Source organism: Hylobates moloch, unplaced genomic scaffold (assembly GCF_009828535.3).
Source record: "Hylobates moloch isolate HMO894 unplaced genomic scaffold, HMol_V3 SCAFFOLD_5, whole genome shotgun sequence".
NCBI lineage: Eukaryota > Metazoa > Chordata > Mammalia > Primates > Hylobatidae > Hylobates > Hylobates moloch.
The window spans coordinates 150269475-150295207 of record NW_026652280.1 but is presented as its reverse complement, the minus strand read 5'-3'; the positions used below and the strand labels follow the sequence as shown (position 1 = coordinate 150295207).

General features: G+C 38.6%; 1 protein-coding gene across 1 annotated transcript in view; it reads left to right on the top strand.

The window, feature by feature from the left end:
* Positions 1-25733, top strand: part of MSH4 (mutS homolog 4) — a 130323-nt gene that overhangs the window by 36510 nt on the left and 68080 nt on the right. The window contains exon 8 of the mRNA XM_032155555.2: positions 19686-19753. Coding sequence (XP_032011446.1) covers positions 19686-19753 — 68 coding nt within the window. The remainder of the gene's footprint in view (positions 1-19685; positions 19754-25733) is intronic.

Sequence of the window (25733 nt, the reverse complement as noted above, 5' to 3'; positions counted from 1 at the left end):
TCTCTGAGCTAAAGGAGGATGTTTGAACCCATCACAAAGAAGCTAAAAACATTGAAAAAAGATGAGACATATGGCTAACTAGAACAAACAGTGTAGAGAAGTCCTTAAATGACCTGACGGAGCTGAAAACCATGGCATGAGGACTTCGTGACACGTGCACAAGCTTCAGTAGCCGATTTGATCAAGTGGAAGAAAGGCTATCAGTGATTGAAGATCAAATGAATGAAATGAAGCAAGAAGACAAGTTTAGAGTAAAAAAAAAAACAAACAAAGCCTCCAAGAAATATGGGACTATGTGAAAAGACCAAATCTATGTCTGATTGGTGTACCCGAAAGTGACAGGGAGAATGGAACCAAGTTGGAAAACACTCTTCAGGATATTATCTAGGAGAACTTCTCCAAACTACTGAGGCAGGCCAACATTCAAATTCAGGAAATAAAGAGAACACCACAAAGATACTCCTCCAGAAGAGCAACACCAAGACACATAATTGTCAGATTCACCAAAGTTGAAATGAAGGAAAAAATGTTAAGGGGAGCCAGAGAGAAAGGTCAGGTGACCCACAAAGGGAAGCCCATCAGACTAACAGTGGATCTCTCGGCAGAAACTCTACAAGCCAGAAGAGAATAGGGGCCAATATTCAACATTCTTAAAGAAAAGAATTTTCAACCCAGAATTTCATATCCAGCCAAACTAAGCTTCATAAGTGAAGGAGAAATAAAATCCTTTACGGACAAACAAATGCTGAGAGATTTTGTCACCACCAGGCCTGCCTTACAAGAGCTCCTGAAGGAAGCACTAAACATGGAAAGAAACAACTGGTACCAGCCACTGCAAAAACATGCCAAATTGTAAAGACCATCAATGCTAGGAAGAAACTTCATCAACTGACGAGCAAAATAACCAGCTAACATCATAATGACAGGATCAAATTCACACATAACAATATTAACCTTAAATGTAAACGGGCTAAATGCTCCAGTTAAAAGACACAGACTGACAAGTTGGATAAAGAGTCAAGACCCATCAGTGTGCTGTATTCAGGAGTCCCGTCTCAGTTGCAGAGACACACATAGGCTCACAGTAAAAGGATGGAGGAAGATCTACCAAGCAAATGGAAAACAAAAAAAAGCAGGGGTTGCAATCCTAGTCTCTGATAAAAAAGACTTGCAACAAACAAAGATCAAAAGAGACAAAGAAGGCCATTACATAAATGGTAAAGGGATCAATTCAACAAGGAGAGCTAACTCTCCTAAATATATATGCACCCAATACAGGAGCACCCAGATTCATAAAGCAAGTCCTTAGAGACCTACAAAGAGACTTAGACTCCCACACAATAATAATGGGAGACTTTAACACCCCACTGTCAACATTAGACAGATCGAGACAGAAAGTGAACAAGGATATCCAGGAATTGAACTCAGCTCTGCACCAAGCAGACCTAATAGATGTCTACAGAACTCTCCACCCCAAATCAACAGAATATACATTCTTCTCAGCACCACATCGCACTTATTCCAAAATTGACCACATAGTTGGAAGTAAAGCACTCCTCAGCAAATGTAAAAGAACAGAAATTATAACAAACTGTCTCTCAGACCACAGTGCAATCAAACTAGAACTCAGGATTAAGAAACACACTGAAAACTGTTAAACTACATGGAAACTGAACAACCTGCTCCTGAATGACTGCTGGGTACATAATGAAATTAAGGCAGAAATAGAGATGTTCTTTGAAACCAATGAGAACAAAGACAAGACATACCAGAATCTCTGGCACACATTTAAAGCAGTGTGTAGAGGGAAGTTTATAGCACTAAATGCCCACAAGAGAAAGCAGGAAAGATATAAAATTGATACCCTAACATCACAATTAAAAGAACTAGAGAAGCAAGAGCAAACACATTCAAAAGCTAGCAGAAGGCAAGAAATAACTAAGATCAGAGCAGAACTGAAGGAGATAGAGACACAAAAAACCCTTCAAAAAATCAATGAATCCAGGAGCTGTTTTTGTTTTTTTTTTTTTTTTTTTTTTTCTGGTCACCCGTCAGTGATTGAGCAACCCAGGTTTCTTCCATCTTTATTTTTGAAAAGTTTTATTTTGCTTTTAATTGTCACATAATTGCACATATTTATGGGGCACAGCGTGATGTTTCAATACATGCATATATTCAGTAATGATAGAATCAGGGTATTCAGCATATTCATTATCTAAAACATTGATCATTAGTTTGTGGTAAGGACTTTTAAAATCCTCTCCTCTAATTATTTTGAAATATGCAATATTAACAATAGTCACCCTGCAGCCAATAGAACAAATAAGTACTTGGGTGATGAAATAATTTGTGCAACAAACTCCCATGACACAAGTTTACCTATGTAACAAACCTGCACATGTACCCCTGAACTTAAAATAAAAGTTATTAAAAAAAAGAAATGCTACTGATATTTTTGGTTGATGCTGCATCCTGCAACTTTACTGAATTTATTTATCACTTCTTAGAGCTTTTTGGTTGAACCTTTATATAAAATCTATGTATAAAATCATGTCAACTGCAAATAGAAACAATTTGACTTCCTTCTTTCCAATTTAGATCCCTTTTATTTATTTCTTTTGCCTAATTTCTGTGGCTAGGACTTTAGTACTATGTTGAATAAAAGTGGTGAAAATTGGCATCTGTGTCTTGTTTCAGATCTTAGAGGAAAAGCTTTCAACTTTTCTCCAGTTAGCTGTAGTTTGTCATTTTTGGCCTTTATTTATTTATTTATTTATTTATTTTTATTTTTTATTATTATACTTTAGGTTTTAGGGTACATGTGCACAATGTGCAGGTTCGTTACATATGTATCCATGTGCCATGTTGATTTCCTGCACCCATTAACTCATCATTTAGCACTAGGTATATCTCCTAATGCTGTCCCTCCCCCCTCCCCCCACCTCACAACAGTCCCCAGAGTGTGATGTTCCCCTTCCTGTGTCCATGAGTTCTCATTGTTCAATTCCCACCTATGAGTGAGAACATGCGGTGTTTGGTTTTTTGTCCTTGCGATAGTTTACTGAGAATGATGGTTTCCAGTTTCATCTATGTCCCTACAAAGGACATGAACTCACCATTTTTTATGGCTGCCTAGTAGTCCATGGTGTATATGTGCCACATTTTCTTAATCCAGTCTATCGTTGTTGGACATTTAGGTTGGTTCTAAGTCTTTGCTATTGTGAATAGTGCCGCAATAAACATACGTGTGCATGTGTCTTTATAGCAGCCTGATTTGTAGTCCTTTGGTTATATACCCAGTAATGGGATGGCTGGGTCAAATGGTATTTCTAGTTCTAGATCCCTGAGGAATCGCCACACTGATTTCCACAATGGTTGAACTAGTTTACAGTCCCACCAACAGTGTAAAAGTGTTCCTATTTTTCCACATCTTCTCCAGCACCTGTTGTTTCCTGACTTTTTAATGATGGCCATTCTAACTGGTGTGAGGTGGTATCTCATTGTGGTTTTGATTTGCATTTCTCTGATGGCCAGTGATGATGAGCATTTTTGCGTATGTTTTTTGGCTGCATAAATGTCTTCTTTTGAGAAGTGTCTGTTCATGTCCTTTGCCCACTTTTTGATGGGGTTATTTGTTTTTTTCTTGTAAATTTGTTTGAGTCCGTTGTAGATTCTGGATATTAGCCCTTTGTCAGATGAGTAGGTTGTGAAAATTTTCTCCCATTTTGTAGGTTGCCTGTTCACTCTGATGGTAGTTTATTTTGCTGTGCAGAAGCTCTTTAGTTTAATTAGATCCCATTTGTCAATTTTGGCTTTTGTTGCCATTGCTTTTAGTGTTTTAGACATGAAGTCCTTGCCCATGCCTATGTCCTGAATGGTATTGCCTAGGTTTTCTTCTAGAGTTTTTATAGTTTTAGGTCTAACATGTAAGTCTTTAATCCATCTTGAATTTAAAGATCAACAAAATTGATAGAACACTAGCAAGATTAATAAAGAAGAAAAGAGAGAAGAATCAAATAGATGCAATAAAAAATGATAAAGTGGATATTACCACCAATCCCACAGGAATGCAAACTATCAGCAGAGAATACTATAAACACCTCTATGCAAATAAACTAGAAAATCTAGAAGAAATGGATAAATTCCTGGAGACATACAGCCTCCCAAGACTAAACCAAGAAGAAGTTGAATCCCTGAATAGACCAATAACAGGTTCTGAAATTAAGGCAATAAGTAATAGCCTACCAACCAAAAAAGTCCAGGACCATATGGATTCATAGCCAAATTCTACCAGAGGTACAAAGAGGAGCTGGTACCATTGCTTCTGAAACTATTCCAATCAATAGAAAAAGAGGGAATACTCCCTAACTCATTTTATGAGGCCAGCGTCATCCTGATACCAAAGCCTGGCAGAGACACAATAAAAAAAGAGAATTTTAGACCAATATTCCTGATGAACATTGATGCAAAAATCCTCAATAAAATACTGGCAAACCGAATCCAGCAGCACATCAAAAATCTTATCCACCACAATCAAGTCGGCTTTCTCCCTGGGATGCAAGGCTGGTTCAACATACCTTGAATCAATATACGTAATCTATCACATAAACAGAACCAAAGACAAAAACTCATGATTATCTCAATAGATGCAGAAAAGGCCTTCAGCAAAATTCAACAGCCCTTCATGCTAAAAACTCTCAATAAACTATGTATTGATGGAACATATCTCAAAATAATAAGAGCTATTTATTACAAACCCACAGCCAATATCATACTGAATGGGCAAAAACCGGAAGCATTCCCTTTGAAACCTGCCACAAGACAAGGATGCCCTCTCTCACCACTCCTATTCAACATAGTGTTGGAAGTTCTGCCCATGGCAAGCAGGCAAAAGAAAGAAATAAAGGGTATTCAATTAGGAAAAGAGGAAGTCAAATTGTCCCTGTTTGCAGATGTCGTGATTGTTTACTTAGAAAACCCCATCATCTCAGCCCAAAATCTCCTTAAGCTGATAAGCAACTTCAGCAAAGTCTCTGGATAAAAAATCAATGTGCAAAAATCACAAGCATTCCTAAACACCAATAACAGACAAACAGAGAGCCAAATCATGAGTGAACTCCCATTCACAATTGTTTCAAAGAGAAGAAAATACCTAGGAATCCAACTTACAAGGGATGTGAAGGACCTCTTCCAGGAGAACTACAAACCAGTGCTCAACAAAATAAAAGAGGACACAAACAAATGGAAGAACATTCCATGCTCATGGATAGGAAGAATCAATATTGTGAAAATTGCCATACTGCCCAAGGTATTTTATAGATTCAGTGCCATCCCCTTCAAGCTACCAATGACTTTCTTCACAGAATTGGAAAAAACTACTTTAAAGTTCATACGGAACCAAAAAAGAGCCCACATTGCCCAGACAATCCTAAGAGAAAAGAACAAAGCTGGAGACATCATGCTACCTGACTTCAAACTATACTACAAGGCTACAGTAACCAAAACAGCATGATACTCGTGCCAAAACAGAGATATAGACCAATGGAACAGAATAGAGCCCTCGGAAATAATACCACACATCTACAACCATCTAATCTTTGACAAACCTGACAAAAACAAGAAATTGGAGAAGGATTCTCTATTTAATAAATGGTGCTGGGAAAACTGGCTAGCCATATGTAGAAAGCTGAAACCAGATCCCTTCCTTACACCTTATACAAAAATTAATTCAAGATGGATTAAAGACTTAAATGTCAGACCTAAAACCATAAAAACCCTAGAAGAAAACCTAGGCAATACCATTCAGGACATAGGCATGGGCAAGGACTTCATGTCTAAAACACTAAAAGCAATGGCAACAAAAGCCAAAATTGACAAATGGGATCTAATTAAACTAAAGAGCTTCTGCACAGCAAAAGAAACTACCATCAGAGTGAACAGGCAACCTACAGAATGGGAGAAAATTTTACAATATACCCGTCTGATAAAGGGCTAATATCCAAAATCTACAAAGAACTTAAACAAATTTACAGGAAAAAATCAAACAACCCCATCAAACAGTGGGCAAAGGATATGAACAGATACTTCGCAAAAGAAGACATTTCTGCAGCCGACAGACATATGAAAAAATGCTCATCATCACTGGCCATCAGAGAAATGCAAATCAAAACCACAATGAGATACCATCTCACATCAGTTAGAATGGAAATCTTTAAAAAGTCAGGAAACAACAGGTGCTGGAGAGGATGTGGAGAAATAAGAATGCTTTTACACTGTTGGTGGGACTGTAAACGAGTTCAACCATTGTGGAAGACAGTGTGGTGATTCCTCAAAGATCTAGAACTAGAAATACCATTTGACCCAGCCATCCCATTACTGGGTATATACCCAAAGGATTGTAAACCATGCTGCTGTAAAGACACATGCACATGTATGTTTACTGCAGTACTATTCACAATAGCAAAGACTTGGAACCAATCCAGATGTCCAACAATGATAGACTGGATTAAGAAAATGTAGCACATATATACCATGGACTACTATGCAGCCATAAAAAAGGATAAGTTCATGTCCTTTGTAGGGACATGGATGAAGCTAGAAACCATCATTCTGAGCAAACTATCGCAAGGACAGAAAACCAAACACTGCATGTTCTCACTCATAGGTGGGAATTGAACAATGAGAACACTTGGACACAGAGTGGGGAACATCACACACTGATGTCTGTCATGGGGTGGGGGGCTGGGGAGGGATAGCATTAGGAGATATACCTAATGTAAATGAGGAGTTAACAGGTGCAGCACACCAACATGGCACATGTATACATATATAACTAACCTGCACGTTGTGTACATGTACCCTAGAACTTAAAGTATAATAATAAAAGAAAATGAAAAATAAAAAGGAAAAGAAGGTTGCCTTTGCAACCTGGCTGTTTGTCCGCTGGCATGGTGGTGGAGTTTTCTTCTTAAATCTGTAGGTGGAAGGATAGTTTATATGTACTACTCTTTGTCCAGTTTTTGGTTGCTTTCAGCTTGGTCTGTCTTCCATACCTCCACTTGCCTGACTACCCTAGCTTGTGTTCTGGTAGTCTAGATGAAAGTGGTGCATTCAAATCTAGAAGGCATTTACTACCTGAGTAGGTTTTCTTCAGTCCAATTCCAAATACCTTTAATTAGTGTAATCCTTCAAAATTCTGGTGTTATGTTGACTGTGACTCTGCCTGTCCAATGTTGTCCAGTGTATTCTTTTTTAAATATATATATTCCTGTGTATTTAGTATTGGGAAAGGCAGAAAGAGGCCATTTTTAACTATCCTTTTCTTGTTAACAGCAACATCTTGTTGGTCTACCTATACCTGCCATTTAGTGTAATACGTAAGGGCCAAGAATATGAAGTCATTTAATCATGTTACGTTGGTCAAGCTCCAACCATTGATATCTTTTTAAACTTTCTGCTACCAAATATGCATTTATACTCATCTACTTTTCACTCTCTTTGTTTAAGCCAGAAGTGGTATTCTCTAGCTAATTCCTCCATCTGTTCCCTGGATCCCATCCTTGCACTTATGCCCTGTATCTTCATTATTTTTCTCTCTATGGCCTTCTTCTAAGAGGATTTAAACTTCCTCATGTCTCTCCCATATTTGTAAAACCTCTCCCTGGACTTCATCTTCTCCAGCTACCACTATATCACTTCTCTATTCATAGCCAAACCTGTTGAAAAACAAATTTCCTACGCTCACTATCTTCTCTTCATCACTACATCTCAATGTGCTGCAGTCTTATTTCTGTGCCCAGTACTGTGCTGAGACTGCTCTTGTCAAGGTCACTGGAGCAGATCTTGTTGGTTCTCTGTACAGATCGTCTTGGATCCCTTTTACCTTTCGGTGTGCACCTTTTGCTGGTCTGTGTGCCTAATGGCCCACACCTGGACTCTTTTTCTATGCCTACCTTCAGGCTGTTAGAGCCCTTTGTTCTTAAACACAGAGTACCCAAAATGCCTGGCAGCCCTTAAATGACTGTATGGTGTGAAGGTATGAAAGCCTAGCTCTTTCACATTGATTTGGCAAAAACCTGAATATAACTTCAACTCTAGAATTCCTTTGCAAGATTAGTTGAAGTTACCTTCCACACAGCTTCACCTGAAATCACACTGGTTTCACTTCTCTGTCCTTTTCTCACTGCTCTCCTGGTTTCTGGAAGCAGATTCTTTTTCTCTTTTTCTTTTTTTGTTTTTTGAGACAAGGTCTCACTCTGTTGCCTAGGCTGGAGTGTGGTGGTGTGATTTCGGCTCACTGCAACCTCTACCTCCTGGGCTCAAGCAATCCTCTCACCTCAGCCTCCCAAGTAGCTGATACTACAGGCCTCTGCCACCACACTTAGCTAATTTTTATGTTTTTGGTAGACACGGGGTTTCACTATGTTGCCCAGGCTTGGAAGCACATTCTTAATAAATTACTGGCACATAAGTCCTTGCCTCGATGTCTGTTTCTGGAGAACCCAACCTAACACAGTCAACAACAGGCATATTGTTAAATGTAATGGACACATTAATTCTCTTATTTGAATAAGGGAAATATCCACAATTTTTTTGATACTGCTGAATATCTGTCATTATTGAATTACTGCCTTTCTTTGCTTCTGTGATTACACAATCTCCTGATTTTCTTCCTACGTCTTTGTGGTTTCCTTCTGAGTCTTTTAAATATATTTCTCTTCCTTTGCTTATTTCCTAAATGCTATGGCTCTTCAAAGATATGTTCTGGGTTGTCCTTTTATCCTGAATTTCCTTATTATATGACTTACCCAGTTTCATGGTTTTATGATTATTATTCACATATTCATGACTTCCAAATTTACATCTCATGCCTAAATATCTCTTCAGACCTTTGGACTCAAATATCTTATCACTTTCTGAGCATTTGCTGTGATCTACATGTTGTGCTTCTCCAAAATTCATATGTTGAAGTCCTCACCTTCGAGGTGATAGTATTAGGATGTGGGGCCTTTGGGGGGTGGTTACACCAGGACAGCAGAGACCTCATGAATGGGATCAGTGCCTTTATAAGAGAAGCTCAAGAGAGACTCCTTGCCCCTTCTACCATGTGAAGATACAGCAAGAAGTTGCCATCTATGAGTCAGAAAGTGGGCTCTTACCAGACATTGAATCTGCCCAGCAGAAAATAAATTTCTCTTGTTTATAAGCCACTCAGCTTGTGGTAATTTTTTTATAGCAGTTTGAATGGAATAAGAGCATTTGTTAGGTGTTCCTCAATCACCTGAAACTTAATGTGCCCAAATTGTGCCTTTTTTTTTTTTTTTTTTTTTTAGACGGAGTCTTGCTGTCACCTACACTGGAGTGCAATGGTGCAATCTCAGCTCCCTACAACCTCTGCCTCCCAGGTTCAAGTGATTCTCTTGCCTCAGCCTCCCGAGTAGCTGAGAAAACAGGCACCCACCACCGCACCCGACTAATTTTTGTATTTTTAGTAGAGATGGGATTCTCTCCATGTTGGCCAGGCTGGTCTCCAACTGCTGACCTCAGGTCAGGAGTGATCCACCCGCCTCGGCCTCCCAAAGTGCTGGGATTACAGGCGTGAACCACTGTGCCTGGCTGCCATCTTCTTTTCTAAATCAGTTCCTCCTGGTTTCAGTGAATAGCTCCACATCCACCCTCTTTATGCAAGCTAGATACATGAAAGTCATTCTTAACTCTTACCTTCTTTCCAATCAGTCATCAAATCGGCCATGTCTCCTTGCTATATACCTCTTGGATGTATCTGCTTCTTCTATCCCCATGGCTGCCACTCCAGCCCAGGATACCTTAATTCTCTAATCTCATTTCTTATAAGAGCCTCCTATTTGGTCACCCTTCTCCAACCTTGCTGTTTCTAGCCTCTTCTCTACATTGTTGCCTGAGTGATCTTTTGAAAACATAAATCTGAGAATATCACTCTGTATTCATTTCTTAATGTTGATATAAAACATCACCACAGATTTAGGGGCTTAAAACAACATGAATGGTGTTTTGCCTAGGTTTTCTTGTAGGATTTTAATGGTTTTAGGTCTAACATTTAAGTCTTTAATCCATCTTGAATTAATTTTTGTATAAGGTGTAAGGAAGGGATCCAGTTTCAGCTTTCTACATATGGCTAGCCAGTTTTCCCAGCACCATTTATTAAATAGGGAATCCTTTCCCCATTTCTTGTTTTTGTCAGGTTTGTCAAAGATCAAATAGTTGTAGATATGCGGCATCATTTCTGAGGGCTCTGTTCTGTTCCATTGATCTATATCTCTGTTGTGGTACCAGTACCATGCTGTTTTGGTTACTGTAGCCTTGTAGTATAGTTTGAAGTCAGGTAGCGTGATGCCTCCAGCTTTGTTCTTTTGGCTTAGGATTGACTTGGCAATGCGGGCTCTTTTTTGGTTCCATATGAACTTTAAAGTAGTTTTTTCCAATTCTGTGAAGAAAGTCATTGGTAGCTTGATGGGGATGGCATTGAATCTATAAATTACTTTGGGCAGTATGGCCATTTTCACGATATTGATTCTTCCAACCCATGAGCATGGAATGTTCTTCCATTTGTTTGTATCCTCTTTGATTTCCTTGAGCAGTGGTTTGTAGTTCTCCTTGAAGAGGTCCTTCACATCCCTTGTAAGTTGGATTCCTAGGTATTTTATTCTCTTTGAAGCAATTGTGAATGGGAGTTCACTCATGATTTGGCTCTCTGTTTGTCTGTGATTGGTGTACAAGAATGCTAAGCAATGGCAGCAAAAGCCAAAATTGACAAATGGGATCTCATTAAACTAAAGAGCTTCTGCACAGCAAAAGAAACTACCATCAGAGTGAACAGGCAACCTACAGAATGGGAGAAAATTTTTGCAACCTACTCATCTGACAAAGGGCTAATATCCAGAATCTACAATGAACTCAAACAAATTTACAAGAAAAAACAAACAACCCCATCAAAAAGTGGGCAAAGGACATGAGCAGACACTTCTCAAAAGAAGACATTTATGCAGCCAGAAAACACATGAAGAAATGCTCATCATCACTGGCCATCAGAGAAATGCAAATCAAAACCACAGTGAGATACCATCTCACACCAGTTAGAATGGCCATCATTAAAAAATCAGGAAACAACAGGTGCTGGAGAGGATGTGGAGAAATAGGAACACTTTTACACTGTTGGTGGGACTGTAAACTAGTTCAACCATTGTGGAAGTCAGTGTGACGATTCCTCAGGGATCTCGAACTAGAAATACCATTTGACCCAGCCATCCCATTACTGGGTATATACCCAAAGGACTATAAATCATGCTGCTATAAAGACACATGCACACGTATGTTTATTGCGGCACTATTCACAATAGCAAAGACTTGGAACCAACCCAAATGTCCAACAACAATAGACTGGATTAAGAAAATGTGGCACATATACACCATGGAATACTATGCAGCCATAAAAAATGATGAGTTCGTGTCCTTTGTAGGGACATGGATGAAACTGGAAAACATCATTCTCAGTAAACTATCGCAAGGACAAAAAACCAAACACCGCATGTTCTCACTCATAGGTGGGAATTGAACAATGAGAACTCATGGACACAGGAAGGGGAACATCACATTCCGGGTACTGTTGTGGGGTGGGGGGTGGGGGAGGCGGGGACAGCATTAGGAGATATACCTAATGCTAAATGACGAGCTAATGGGTGCAGGAAATCAACATGGCACATGGATACATATGTAACAAACCTGCACATTGTGCACATGTACCCTAAAACCTAAAGTATAATAATAAAAAAAAAAAAAACAACATGAATGTATTATCTCACAGTTCTGGAGGTCTGAAATCAGTTTCACTGGGCTAAAATCAGTGTGTCATCAGGTCTACATTTTTCCGAAGACTCTGGAGGGGGGAGTCCATTTCCTTGCTCTTTCCACTTTCTAGACGCTGCCTACATTTCTTGGCTCTTAGCCCTTTGCCCTTCCTCTATCTTTAAAGCCAGAAGTAGAACATTTTCTCTTCCTCTGACTTCTGCTTTTGTACTTATATCTTCTCTCTCTGACACTGATCCTCCTGCCACCGTCTTGTAAGGACTCTTAAGATTACACTGGGGCCAAGAGACAATCCAGGATAATCTCTCCATCTCAAGACCCTTAATTTAATCCTAACTAGAAACTTCCTTTTATCAGTTAACATATTCACAAATTCCAGGGACTAGGAAGCAGATCTCTGTGGGGGGCTGGAGGAGGGTGGTGGTTACTATACTCATCTGCATAAAATCCTTCAATCTTTTCTCTTTAGATTCTCTTCTCACAACTTTTAGATTAAAATGCAAACTCTTCTATATAGCTGTTTTCCTGTAATCTCCCACAGCATCTCTTGCTACTACTCACTCTCCATTCTGTCTTCTAGTCTAAATGAACTTCTTTAAGTTACTTGAACGTATCTGCTGTCATTTTCTGGCTTTGGAACACTAATTTTTGCCTAGAATACCTCCTACTCCTTCCCTGCAACCCGTTCTCCCAGGCTTCTCTAGCTAACTGCATTTCATCTTTTACCATTCCAGTTTAGACGTGACTTTTGCTACAGGCCTTTCTGATTCCGCAAGTCAGTGTTAGGCATCTTTAATACATGTTTCCTGTAGTATCTTGTTATGACACTTATTTTTCTCTATTGTAAATGCACGTTTTGTTGGATAATTCTCATATAAGGCTAGGACATAAAAGTTTAACATATTTGTTAAACTATTGATTTGTTGTTGAATCTGTTGAAATTGTATTCTGTTATTCCCAAGATAATACTGTTTGTATGATAAAATTTTGATGATAAACTTGTATTTTTTTAAACTTTAATTTTGATATATTTTAAGTTTTTAAATTCCTTATGACTGAAAATTTCAAACTGATATCTATAAATAAACATTTCTCTGTTTTCTATATCTTTTTCTTTTCTTTTTTTTTTGAGACGGAGTTTCACTCTGTCGCCTAGGCTGTAGTGCAGTGGCACAGTCTCGGCTCACTGCAACCTCTGCCTCCTGGGTTCAAGCGATTCTCCAGCCTCAGCCCCTCAAGTAGCTGGGATTACAGGCGCCCACCACCACGCCTGGCTAATTTTTGTATTTTTAATAGAGATGGCATTTCACCGTGTTGGCCAGGCTGGTCTCAAACTCCTGACCTCAAGTGATCCACCTGCCTTGACCTCCCAAAGTGTTGGGATTACAAGTGTGAGCCATATTTTCTATGTCTTAGTGGTTTGTAATTTATCTTAACACACAATAAAGTAAGGGAGCAGGGCATAGGGCAGAGTGGGAGGGTAATTTTTACAGTTTTTTAAAATATGAGAATCTAAACCTTTTTTAAAAAACCCAGTAGCTCCTTTATTATAGGCATTCTATAGGTGTTAGGGATAAAAAGATGAGGAACATTAAGCTATATCTGTCCTCAAAGACTTCACATCCATGTCAGGGCAACAGAACTCTAATTAAATAATCTTGATACAGTGTGATACATGCAATAACAATTGAGTAGTTCATGGGAACACAGAGAAGGGAGTTGGGGTAAAGACAGAATCCAGATGGGATTTGCAGGAATAATATTTCAGCTTTGTCTTAAAAGAAGGAGTAGGATTTTAGCAACAGGAGAATCCTAGCAGTGATATTCGAGTTGAAGGGAACATGCCTGTGCAAGGTATGTTGATGTCCATAGGAGTAATGCAGATGTTTTTTGGATATAGTGTTTAAGATAAGGATCTGGTATGCATGCCATTGGCTATGATCTTGACCAGGCACTTCCTTCCCTCCCTCCCTCCCTCCCTTCCTTCCTTCCTCCCTCCCCCTCTCTCTTCTTTTTTTTTTGTTCTCTCTTTCTTTCACAGGGTCTCGCTCTGTCACCCAGACTATAGTGCAGTGGCACTATCATATCTTACTGTAACAAACCTCTGGGTTCAAGTGAACCTTTTCTTGCAGCCTCTTGAGAAGCTATGTCTACAGGCCTGCACCACCATGCCTGGCTAATTTTTACATTTTTTGTAGAGCCAGGGTCTTGCTGTTGCCCAGGCTGAACTTGAACTCCTGACTTCAAGCAATCCTCTCGTCTCAACCTCCCAAAGTGCTGGGATTTAATTTTTTTCCTTCAGGGAATATGGAGCTGACCATTCTGAACCTAGAGAGTACTGATCAAATCCTATTTTAGAAACATTCTGGTTGTAACAATAGATTGGGGAAAGGAAGAAGGAGGAGTCTGGAAAGACAAAGAGCAGTATAAATGAGGGCTTAAGGGAATCTGACTAATAGAATCACATGTAAAATGTCATAATAGTATTGTGCCATGTTGAACATAATGAAGAATATAACCGCAATATATTCAGCCTATTCTAATTTTTTGAACTATTGGCGAAAAGAGCCAAACTCTGTAAAATATTTGAAGAGATTTATTTTGAGCCAAGTATGAGTGACCGTGGCCCATGAACACAGCCCTCAGGAGGTCCTGAGAACATGTACCCAAGATAATCGGAGTACAGCTTGGTTTTGTATATTTTAGGGAGGCATGAGACATCAATCAAATACATTTAAGAAGTACAGTGGTTTGGTTCAGAAAGGCAGGACAACTCAAAGCAGGCGATGGGACTTCCAGACTGTAGGTAAATTTAAACATTTTCTAGTTGACAATTGGTTGAGTTTATCTGAAGACCTGGGATTAATGGAAAGGAATGTTCAGGTTAAGATAAAGGATTATGGGGACCAAGTTTTATTGTGCAAAGGAATCTCTCAGATAGCAGACTTCAGAGAGATAGCAGGTTGTAAAATGTTTCTTATTGGACCTGAAAGGATGCCTGGCTCTTAGTTGATTATCTTCTGGATCTGGAAAGAAAGGGAGGAAAACAAAGGGGTAAGGGGATTCTCTATAGAATGTGATTTTTTCCCACAAGAGACTTTGCAGGGCAATTTCGAGGCATGGCAAGGAAATATATTTTGGGGTTAAATATTGTATTCCTTGTTTCATAATGTTATGCCAGAGTCAGATTGAAAAGCAAGTCACAATATACAGGGTCAAATAAAACTCATCTCATGAGAATCTATGGTTTGTAGGGCATAACTCCCCAGACCCCTTAGGTAGGAATTTGGGCCAGATAGAAAATCAGAGCTTAGGCCTCAAAACAGTTTTAACATGATGAATTACCATAGAAACAGAAAATTAGAAAGGGGACAGTTCTAGAGGTAGGCAAACTGAAAACTATCAAAAGACACCTGACAGTTTGAACAGGTAGCAGATAAAATAAACATTTTCTTATTTTGTGGGTTTCTTTTTATTTTGAGATGGAGTTTCACCCTTCCTGCCCAGGCTGGAATGCAATGGCGCGATCTTAGCTCACCGCAACCTCTGCCTCCCGGGTTCAAGCAATTCTCCTGCCTCAGCCTCCCGAGTAGCTGGGATTACAGGCATGCATCACCATGCCCGGCTAATTTTGTATTTTTAGTAGAGATGGGGTTTCTCCATGTTGGTCTGGCTGGTCTTGAACTACTGATCTCAGGTGATCCACCTGCCTTGGCCTCTCAAAGTGCCGGGATTACAGGCGTAAGCCACTACTCCTGGCTCTTATTTTGTGTTTTCAGGGATAACAGCATGACACCACTTTGAGAGTGTTAATAAGTCTACACGAAAACTTTTAAGGTTATATATTACTATGATAATAACCATGAGTCATTAAATAGTTATCATTGTTTATTGTATTTCAAGTATGGGGAAATAAGTACATTTTAAAACAATCTCTATGTTAAATGGTTAAAGTTTATTACTTATTTATATTTATTTTTATTAATCTTTTTGAGACAGAGTCTGGCTGTGTTGCCCAGGCTGGAGTGCAGTGGCACAATCTTGGCTCACTGCAACTTCTATCTCCCTGGCTCAAGCCATCCTCCCACCTCAGCCTCCTGAGTAGCTGGGACTACAGGTGGGCACCATCACACATGGCTAATTTTCGTATTTGTTGTAGAGACAGGGTCTCACTGTGTTGCCAAGGCTGGTCTCAAACTCCTGAGCTCAAGTGATCTCCTGCCTTGGCCTCCCAAAGTGCTGGGATTATAGGCGTGAGCCACCACACCTGGGCTGAAATGGTTAAAAGTTTTTTAAAAAAATACCTGGGGATATTTAAAAGGGATAGATTACAATTTTCTATAAATTTATTTTTGTAGAACACTGTAAGCTGGAAAATAAATTGAGAAGAATAAAATAAGTTTTTGAGTGGTGGTAGATGCAAGACACTTTACACATTGTCATAGTCTATTTGTGTTGCAGTAATAAAATACCTGAGACTGGGTAATTTATAAAGAACAGTGATTTATTTCTTAGTTCTGAAGGCTAGGATCTGCAAGGTTAAGAGACCTGTATCGGGTGAGGGCCTTCTTGATGCATCATCCCACACCAAAAGGCAGAAGGACAAGAGAGCACACATACGAGAGAGAGGAAGGAAAGCAAACTCATCCTTTTGTCCAGAATTTACTTCCAGAACAAGTAACCCACTTCTGTGATAATGGCATTAATCCATTCATGAGGGATTAATGGATTAATCACCCTTTAAGGGTCCCACCACTCAACAGGGTTGCACTGAGATTAAGTTTCTAATGCATGAACTTTGGGGATGCATTCAAACCATAGCATTCTGCTCCCAGCTCCCCCAAATTCATGTCCTTCTCACATGCAAAATACATTCATTTTATCCCAATAGGCCTAAAGTCTTAACTTGTTTCAACACTAACTCAAAAGTCCAGAATCTCATCTGAATCAGATATGTGAGACTCAAGGCATGATTCATCCTGAGGCAAATTCCCCACTAGCTATGGGCCTATGAAATTAAACAAGTTATCTACATCTAAAATGTTGGGACAGGCATAGGATAAACATTCCCATTACAAAAGGGAGAAATAGGCAATAAGAAAGGAGTAACCAGCCCAAGGAAATCAGTTCAAACCTCACAAGGAAAACAACAGTAAGTCTTAAGAAGAATAATCTTCTTTGACTCCATATCCCACATCAGGGGCACAGTGGGGAAGAAGTTGGGCTCTCAAGGCCTCAGGCAGCCTCAGGGCTTAGTCCACTCAGCAGCTCTCATGGTTTGCAGTCTCATGCCCATGGCTTTCTCAGACTGGAGTTACATGCTGGTGCCCCTTATAGTTCTGTGGTCTCAGGGTGGGGAGGTGGGGGGTGATTACCTCACTCCCATGGCTTTACTAGGCATTGCCCTAGTGGGGACTCTGTGAATGATGGCTTCTATCCTATAGCTCCACTAGGCATAGTGGGGGCTCTCTGTGTTAGGCTCTCTGTGGTGGCTCTGCCCCATAATAAGTCTCTGCCTGGGCCCCAGGCTGTCCTCAACATCCTTTGAAATTTAGGCAGAAGCCACCATGGCTTCATACCTATTGCATTCTGTGTGCCTGCAGAATGCACCATGTGGACACTGCCAAGACATACAGCTTATACCTTCTGGAGCAGTGGGTTGAGCTGCAGCTGGGCTCACTTGAGCTACATTTGTGGTGGCTGAGAGGCGTTATGCCAGAATTGAGGGAGCAGGGTTCCAAGGTGCTGCAGGGCAGCAAATGCTGAGGTCTCACAAGCACCTCACTGGAAGCCTTGCCCTCAAGGTCCTAGCTTCCCTAGATCTCTGAAATGTTTTGGGGGTCATTCTCATTGTTTTCATGAATAGAACCTGGCTTCTTTCTATACTAATATTTTTAGCAATCACTTGACCACACCCTTACTATTCTCCCCCAAACATACATTTTATGTGGCCAGGCTAAGAGTTTTCCTAATTTGTTTATTCTGCTTCTTTTTAAATTATAAATGTCATCTTTAAAATATTTCTCTCTTCTCTCATTTCACTGTAAGTGACTGAAAGAAGCTGTGCAACATCTTGAATGCTTTACTGCCTAGGTAGCTCTTCTGCCACATATCCTAGTTCATTCCTCTTAAGTTCTGCCTTCCACAATATTCTAGGATATGGATACAGTTCTGCCAAGTTCTTTGCAACTGTAACAAGGATGGCCTTTACTCCAGTTTCCAAGATTTTGTTTTTCATTTCCACCTGGGTCCTCATCAGAATGGCGTTTACTTTCTATATTTCTACCAATGTTCTGATCGTGACCACTTAAGTAGTCTTTACAACATTCCAGACTTTCCTTACATTTCTTTCCTTTTTCTGAGCCTTCACTAGAATTGCCCTTAATGTTCTGTTCATGGCAATCTGGGCTTTTTCTAACCTGCTCCTCCAAATTCTTCCAACCTCTACTCATTCCCATTACCCAATTCCTAAGCTGCTTCCACGTTTTCAGGTATTTGTTATAGCAGCAACCCCAGTCTTGGTACCAATTTTCTATCTTAGTTTGTTTTGTGCTGCTATAACAGAATATCTGAGACTGAGTAATTTATAAAGGACAGAGATTTATTTCTTACAGTTCTGGAGGTGGGGAAGATCAAAGTCAAGTGGCTCACATCTGGTGAGGGCCTTCCTGCTGTGTCATAACATGGTGGAAGGGCAAGAGAGCATGCATGCATATGAGAGGAAGGGAGATGAACTCATCCTTCTATCAAGAACCCACTCTCATGATAATAGCACTAATTCACTCACAGAGGCAGAGCCCTCATGACCTAACCATCTCTTAAAGATTCCTACCTCTCAAGACGGTTGCATTGGGGGTCAAGTTTCCAACACATGAACATTGGGGGTCATATTCAAACCGTAGCACAAGTATTACCTCACTTAATTCTCACAACACACCTGAGAGGTAGATGTTATCAGCATTTAAAAGATGAGAACAGCTATTGTTTAGAGAAGTTAGGTAACTCTTGGGAAGGTTATGTGGTTAGTGGTTGAACTATACTTTTAAACTAAGCATCTTTTAAGTATCATGAAGAAAAGTAGAGATCAAAAAGATGAGAAGAAAATTGTGATAGACAATATCAAAACTAGAGAAGTGGAGTTTCAAGAAGGAGGGTAAGTCGTGTTGCCATAATGGAATACCTGAGGCTGGGTAATTTACAAAGAAACGAGTATATTTGGGTCAAAATTCCAGTGACTGGAAAGTCCAAGTGTATGGCATTGGCATCTACTCAGCCTCTGATCAGGGCTTTCATGATGCATCATAATATGGAGGATGGTCAAGGAGGAAATAGACATAAGCAAAGAGCAAAATGAGGGGCATCCTCACTTTCTACAACCTGTTCTTGTGTGGGAACTAGTCCCTTTCTGTGTAAACTAATCCACTTTTTTAAGGGGTTAACTCACTCATCACGGTAGGAATGGCACTGAGCTGCCCATGAGAGTGGAGCCTCTGTGACCCAAATGTTTTCCACTAGACCCCACCTATTAAATGTTTTATCTCCCAACATTGCCACACTAGGAATTAAGGTTTTAACATGAGTTTTGGTGGGGACAGGCAAATCATAGCAGAAGGGATGGTTAGCAGCATTAAATTTTGAGGTGAGACTGAGTAATCAAAATTAACAAAAGAGCATTAGAATTTAGTTATATTCATTTTACATGTAAGATAGTTAAAGAAGACAAAACAGATGATATTTGCAGGTAGAACTGTTCTATTTTATTCTTTGAGGATAATATTTTACATAGTCAATATTTTCAACTGCACCATAAAGTTTAAATACTCACATTTGTTTGTTTGTTTCAGTTATATCAAGATTTCTTGATACAGAGCAGCTTCTTTCTGTTTTAGTCCAAATTCCGAAGCAAGACACGGTATGTTTTTGTATACATTTTGTATTATATTATTATACATTATGTGATGGAACTTGTCTTAATGTAATGTAACAATTGGAAAATATCAAAGATGTTTTGGGAAGGTCCATTATTGATATCTGGAGTATTTTATGCCATTGTAGAGGAAACTGTTTTCCTAATGTGTTATCCTGTATGTTATAGTGAAATTTAAAATTTCAGCCAGGCATGGTGACTCATGCCTATAATCCCAACACTTTGGGAGGTCAAGGCAGTTCAAGACAAGCCTGGGCAAGAAAGTGAGACCCCATCTCTACAAAAAAGCAAAAAATTAGCTGGGCATGGTGTTGCACGCTTGTAGTCCCAGCTCCTGGGGAGGCTGAGGTGGGAGGATAACTTGAGCCTTGGGAGGTCAAGGCTGCAGTGAGCTGTGTTCGCATCACTGCACTCCAGCCTGGGTAACATAGTGAGACCTTGTCTCAAAAAAAAATGTTTTTTAGATAGTTGAGGAATTGGGCTATTTTCACTGATCAAATATTAAGGAGTTATATATAATTTTCAAAAGACTTAGACTATGATAATATTTGCCTAATAAATAACTAAAATATATTAGAGCTAAAGATTCTCTTAAAATTGATCATTATATGAAGTTTGATTAGTCTTCAAATATTATTATTTATTTTTTGAGATGGAGTCTCGCTGTGTCACCAAGGCTGGAGTGCAGTGGCACGATTTTGGCTCACTGCAACCTCTGTCTCTCAGGTTCAAGCGATTCTCTTGCCTCAGCCTCCCAGGTAGCTGGGATTACAGGCACACACCACCATGCCTGGCTAATTTTTGTATTTTTAGTAGAGATGGGGTTTCACCATGTTGGCCAGGCTGATCTCAAACTCCTGACCTCAAGTGATCTGCCCACCTCGGCCTCCCAAAGTACTGGGATTACAGGTGTGAGCCATCACACTTGGCCAAGTCTTTAAATATTCTTAACCTTTAAGAATGAAACAACACCTTTTCTGGATATTTTTCAAATTTAAATAGTGCTTGTGTAAAGAAAGTGATAATAACTTTCATTCTTCTGTTGAAGATGAACTGAAGAATATTTACTATAATGAAATACAGGTATATTTTTGTCCATATGCATAAAAAGAAAAGTCTTACACATCAATAAAATTTAATTTACAATTTGATGACATTTGTAAATCCATTGAAAGCTAATCTATATTTGGGAAGCCTTTTTGTATTATAAAGAAAATACTCTTAAGGTTCATTTATAATAAAATCATCGCTAGATTGAAAAGCTTTAGCTGTTGGGCAGGCACAGAACTGAGTTTCCTTAAATAATTGAAGCTGCTTATACTTCAGTTATATACAAATGGGAAGTAACCTAAAACAACTGATGTTTGGAATTAAATTAGCAGCCCTCATAAAATAAGTTTGGAAGTATCCCTTCCTCTTTAATTTTCTGGTAGAGTTTACATAGAACTGGTATTATTTCTTCCTTACATATTTGGTAGAATTCACAAATGAAGCCATTAAAGCCTGGAATTTTTTTGGTAGGAAGGTTTTTAACTATAAATCCTACTTACTAAATAGGCATAGTGCTCTTCAGGTTATCTGTTTCTTCTTGAATGAGCTTTGGTAGCTTGTGTCTTTTAAAGAATTTTTCATTTCACCCAACTTTTCAGTGTATCAGCATAAACTATCTCATAATATCCTTCTTACATCTGTAAAATTGGCAGTGATATACTCTCTCCTTCCTGATATTGATAACTTTAATATATTCTCTGTTTTTCTTAATCAGCCTGGCTAGACGTTATCAATTTTATTGGTATTCTCAAGGAACCCACTTTGTATTTCATTGGTTTCTCTTTTTTTCTCCTGTTCTCTATTTCACTGATTTCTGGTTTTATCACTCTGTCTTCTGCTTACTCTGTGCCTACTGTTCTTTTTTGAGGTTGTAAAAGAGGAAGCTGAGGTCACAGATTTGAGACCTTTTTTCCTTCTAATATAAGCATTTTAGTACTATAAATTTCTCTCTGAGTAATGCTTTAGCTGTATTCCACAATTTTAGATATGTTGTGATTTCTTTTTCTTTCAAAAAGGTCAAAACACTTTTTAATTTCTTTTTAAAAATTATTTGATGTATGGGTTTTTAGAGGTATGTTATTTTATTTCCAGTATTTGGGGACTTTCCAAATATCTTTTTGTTATTGGTTTCTAATTTAATTCCCCAATGGTCAGAGACCATGTATTATATAATATAGATCCTTTTAGCTTTATTGACTTTTTTTATGGCCCAAAATAGAGTTAATCTTGGTAAATGTTCCATGTGAACTTGAAAACAGTGTGTATTTTGCTGCTGTTGGTTGGAGCGTTCCGTAAATGTCACTTTGTTCAAGTTGTGTGGTAGTGTTCTTCAAATCTCCTATATCCTCATGGTGTTTAACGTTTTTTTTGTTGTTGTTGTTGTTCTATTTGTTCTATCAGTTATTAAGAAAGGAGTGTCAAAATCTCCAAATGTAATTGTGGATTTGTCTATTTTTCCTTGCAGTTTTATCAGTTTTTATCTAACGTATTTGGAATCTTTGTTATTAGGTTCATAAACATTTAAGATTGCTATATCCTCTATAAATTGAGCCTGTTGTCATTATGAAATGACCCTTTTTATCCCTAGTAGTATTTTTTGCTATGAAATCTACTGTGTCTATATTAATATAGCCACTCCGGCTTTCTTTTGGTTAGTGTTGCCATGGCATATCTTTACCATCCTTTTGCTTTTAACTTATTTTTGTCTTTATATTTAAAGAAGGTTTTTTGTAGGTGACATATAGTTAGGTCTTAACTTTTTGCATACAATCAGAGAATATCTTACTTTTAATTGAGGTATTTATTACATTTACACTTAATAAGATTATTGATATGTTTTTATTTAAATCTGCCATCTTGGTTTTTTTTTTTTTTTCATTTTTCTCATCTGTTTGCTCCCTTTTTTCTTTTTTTCTGCCTTTTGTATTATTTTTTATGATTCCATCTCATTTCCTTTGTCGGCTTATTAGATATAACTCATTGCCTTCATTAGCTTAATTATTGACTTAGTGTTTATAGAGTACATCTTTAGCTGAATTCAGTCCATTTTTGTTTATTTTTTATTTTATTTTTTGAGACAGAGTCTTGCTCTGTCACCCAGGCTGGAGTGCAGTGGCGCCATCTCGGCTCACTGCCATCTCTGTCTCCCAGCTTCAAGTGATTCTTGTGCCTCAGCCTCCCTAGTAGCTGGGATTACAGGCATGCCACCATGCCATGCTAACTTTCATATTTTTAGTAGAGATGGGGTTTCACGATGTTGGCCAGGCTGGTCTCAAACTCCTGACCTCAAGTGATCCACCTGCCTAGGCCTTCCAAAATGTTGGGATTATAGGTGTGAACCATCGGACACAGCCTCAGTCCACTTTTAAATAATATTATAATACTTTCCATATGATGTAAGAGCCTTGCACTAGTATACCATCATTTCCCTCTTCCCTACCATTATGCTATTATTGTAATATGTTTAACTTCTACATGTATTTCACAATTCATTTTTAAAAATAAGACAACTTTATTGAGATGTAATTACATAGATTACAATTCACACATTCAAAGCCTACAATTTAATTGTTTTTAATGCATTCACAGAGTTGTACAACCATCACCACAGTCAATTTTAGAACATTTTAATCATCCCCAGAAGCAATCCTGTACCCACTAGCAATAACTTCCCATTCCTTCTAACCCCCTTTCCCCAGCCTTAGACAACCACTAATCTATTGTCTGTCTCTACAGATTTACCTATCCTGGACATTTTATATAAATGGAACATTTTAATATGTACAGGTAGTCTTTTGTGACTGGATTTTTAACTTAGCATAACGTTTTCAAGTTTCAAGTTGTAGCATTTATCAATACTTTATTCTTTTTATTGACAAATAATATTCCATTGTATGGATATAACACATTTGGTTTATCAGTTTATCAGTTGATAGCTAATTAGGTTGTTTTCACTTTTGACTATTATGAATAATGCTATAAATATTTATGTGCAAGTTTTTCTAGGGACATACATTTTTCATTTGTCTTGATATATACCTAGGAATGGAATTGCTGGGTCATGTGATAACTCTATGTTTAATAATTTGAGGAACTGCTGGATTGTTTTGCAAAGTGACTTTATCATTTTAGGTATCCACCAGCAGTGTTCGAGGATTCTGATTTCTCCACATCCTTGCCAAGACTTGTTATTATCTTAATTTTTGATTCTGGTGAGCGTGTTGGGTGCCTCATAGTTTTGGTATACATTTCCATGATGACTGACAATGTCGAGCATCTTTTTATATGCTTATTAGCCATTTGTATCTTCCTTGGAGAAATATTTATTCATATTATTTGCCCATTTTAAATTGGGTTGTTTGTGTTCTTATTACTGAGTTGTAAGAGTTCTTTATATATTTTGGATACCAAACCCTTATTGGATATATGATTTGTAGATATTTTCTCCCATTCTGTGGGTTGTCTTTTCACTTTCTTGATTATATTCATGTTAATCCCCTACCAGAAAAATGAATACTTAACTCTATTTTCTTCCTTATCTCCCATAAACATGGATACTTACATCCCTACTTTTCATCACCCAGTATGATTATAACAGTTTTAGTTAGATCAAAATTATTATGAAAATTATTATGTTATACAGAGCTGAGCCTGCATGACTTTTTGTGGGCTTTTCCCCAGAAATTAGTAAGTATTTTTCTTTTTTTGTTTGTTTTTTTTTGTTTTTATTATACTTTAGGGTTTTAGGGTACATGTGCACAATGTGCAGGTTTGTTACATATGTATCCATGTGCCATGTTGATTTCCTGCACCCATTAACTCGTCATTTAGCATTAGGTGTATCTCCTAATGCTGTCCCTCCCCCCTCCCCCCACCCCACAACAGTCCCCGGAGTGTGATGTTCCCCTTCCTGTGTCCATGACTTCTCATTGTTCAATTCCCACCTATGAGTGAGAACATGCGGTGTTTGGTTTTTTGTCCTTGTGATAGTTTACTGAGAATGATGTTTTCCAGTTTCATCCATGTCCCTACAAAGGACACGAACTCATCATTTTTTATGGCTGCATAGTATTCCATGGTGTATATGTGCCACATTTTCTTAATCCAGTCTATCGTTGTTGGACATTTGGGTTGGTTCCAACTCTTTGCTATTGTGAATAGTGCCGCAATAAACATACGTGTGCATGTGTCTTTATAGCAGCATGATTTATAGTCCTTTGGGTATATACCCAGTAATGGGATGGCTGGGTCAAATGGTATTTCTAGTTCGAGATCCCTGAGGAATCGCCACACTGACTTCCACAATGGTTGAACTAGTTTACATTCCCACCAACAGTGTAAAAGTGTTCCTATTTCTCCACATCCTCTCCAGCACCTGTTGTTTCCTGATTTTTTAATGATGGCCATTCTAACTGGTGTGAGATGGTATCTCACTGTGGTTTTGATTTGCATTTCTCTGATGGCCAGTGATGATGAGCATTTCTTCATGTGTTTTCTGGCTGCATAAATGTCTTCTTTTGAGAAGTGTCTGCTCATGTCCTTTGCCCACTTTTTGATGGGGTTGTTTGTTTTTTCTTGTAAATTTGTTTGAGTTCATTGTAGATTCTGGATATTAGCCCTTTGTCAGATGAGTAGGTTGCAAAAATTTTCTCCCATTCTGTAGGTTGCCTGTTCACTCTGATGGTAGTTTCTTTTGCTGTGCAGAAGCTCTTTAGTTTAATGAGATCCCATTTGTCAATTTTGGCTTTTGTTGCCATTGCTTAGCATTCTTGTACACCAATCACAGACAAACAGAGAGCCAAATCATGAGTGAACTCCCATTCACAATTGCTTCAAAGAGAATAAAATACCTAGGAATCCAACTTACAAGGGATGTGAAGGACCTCTTCAAGGAGAACTACAAACCACTGCTCAA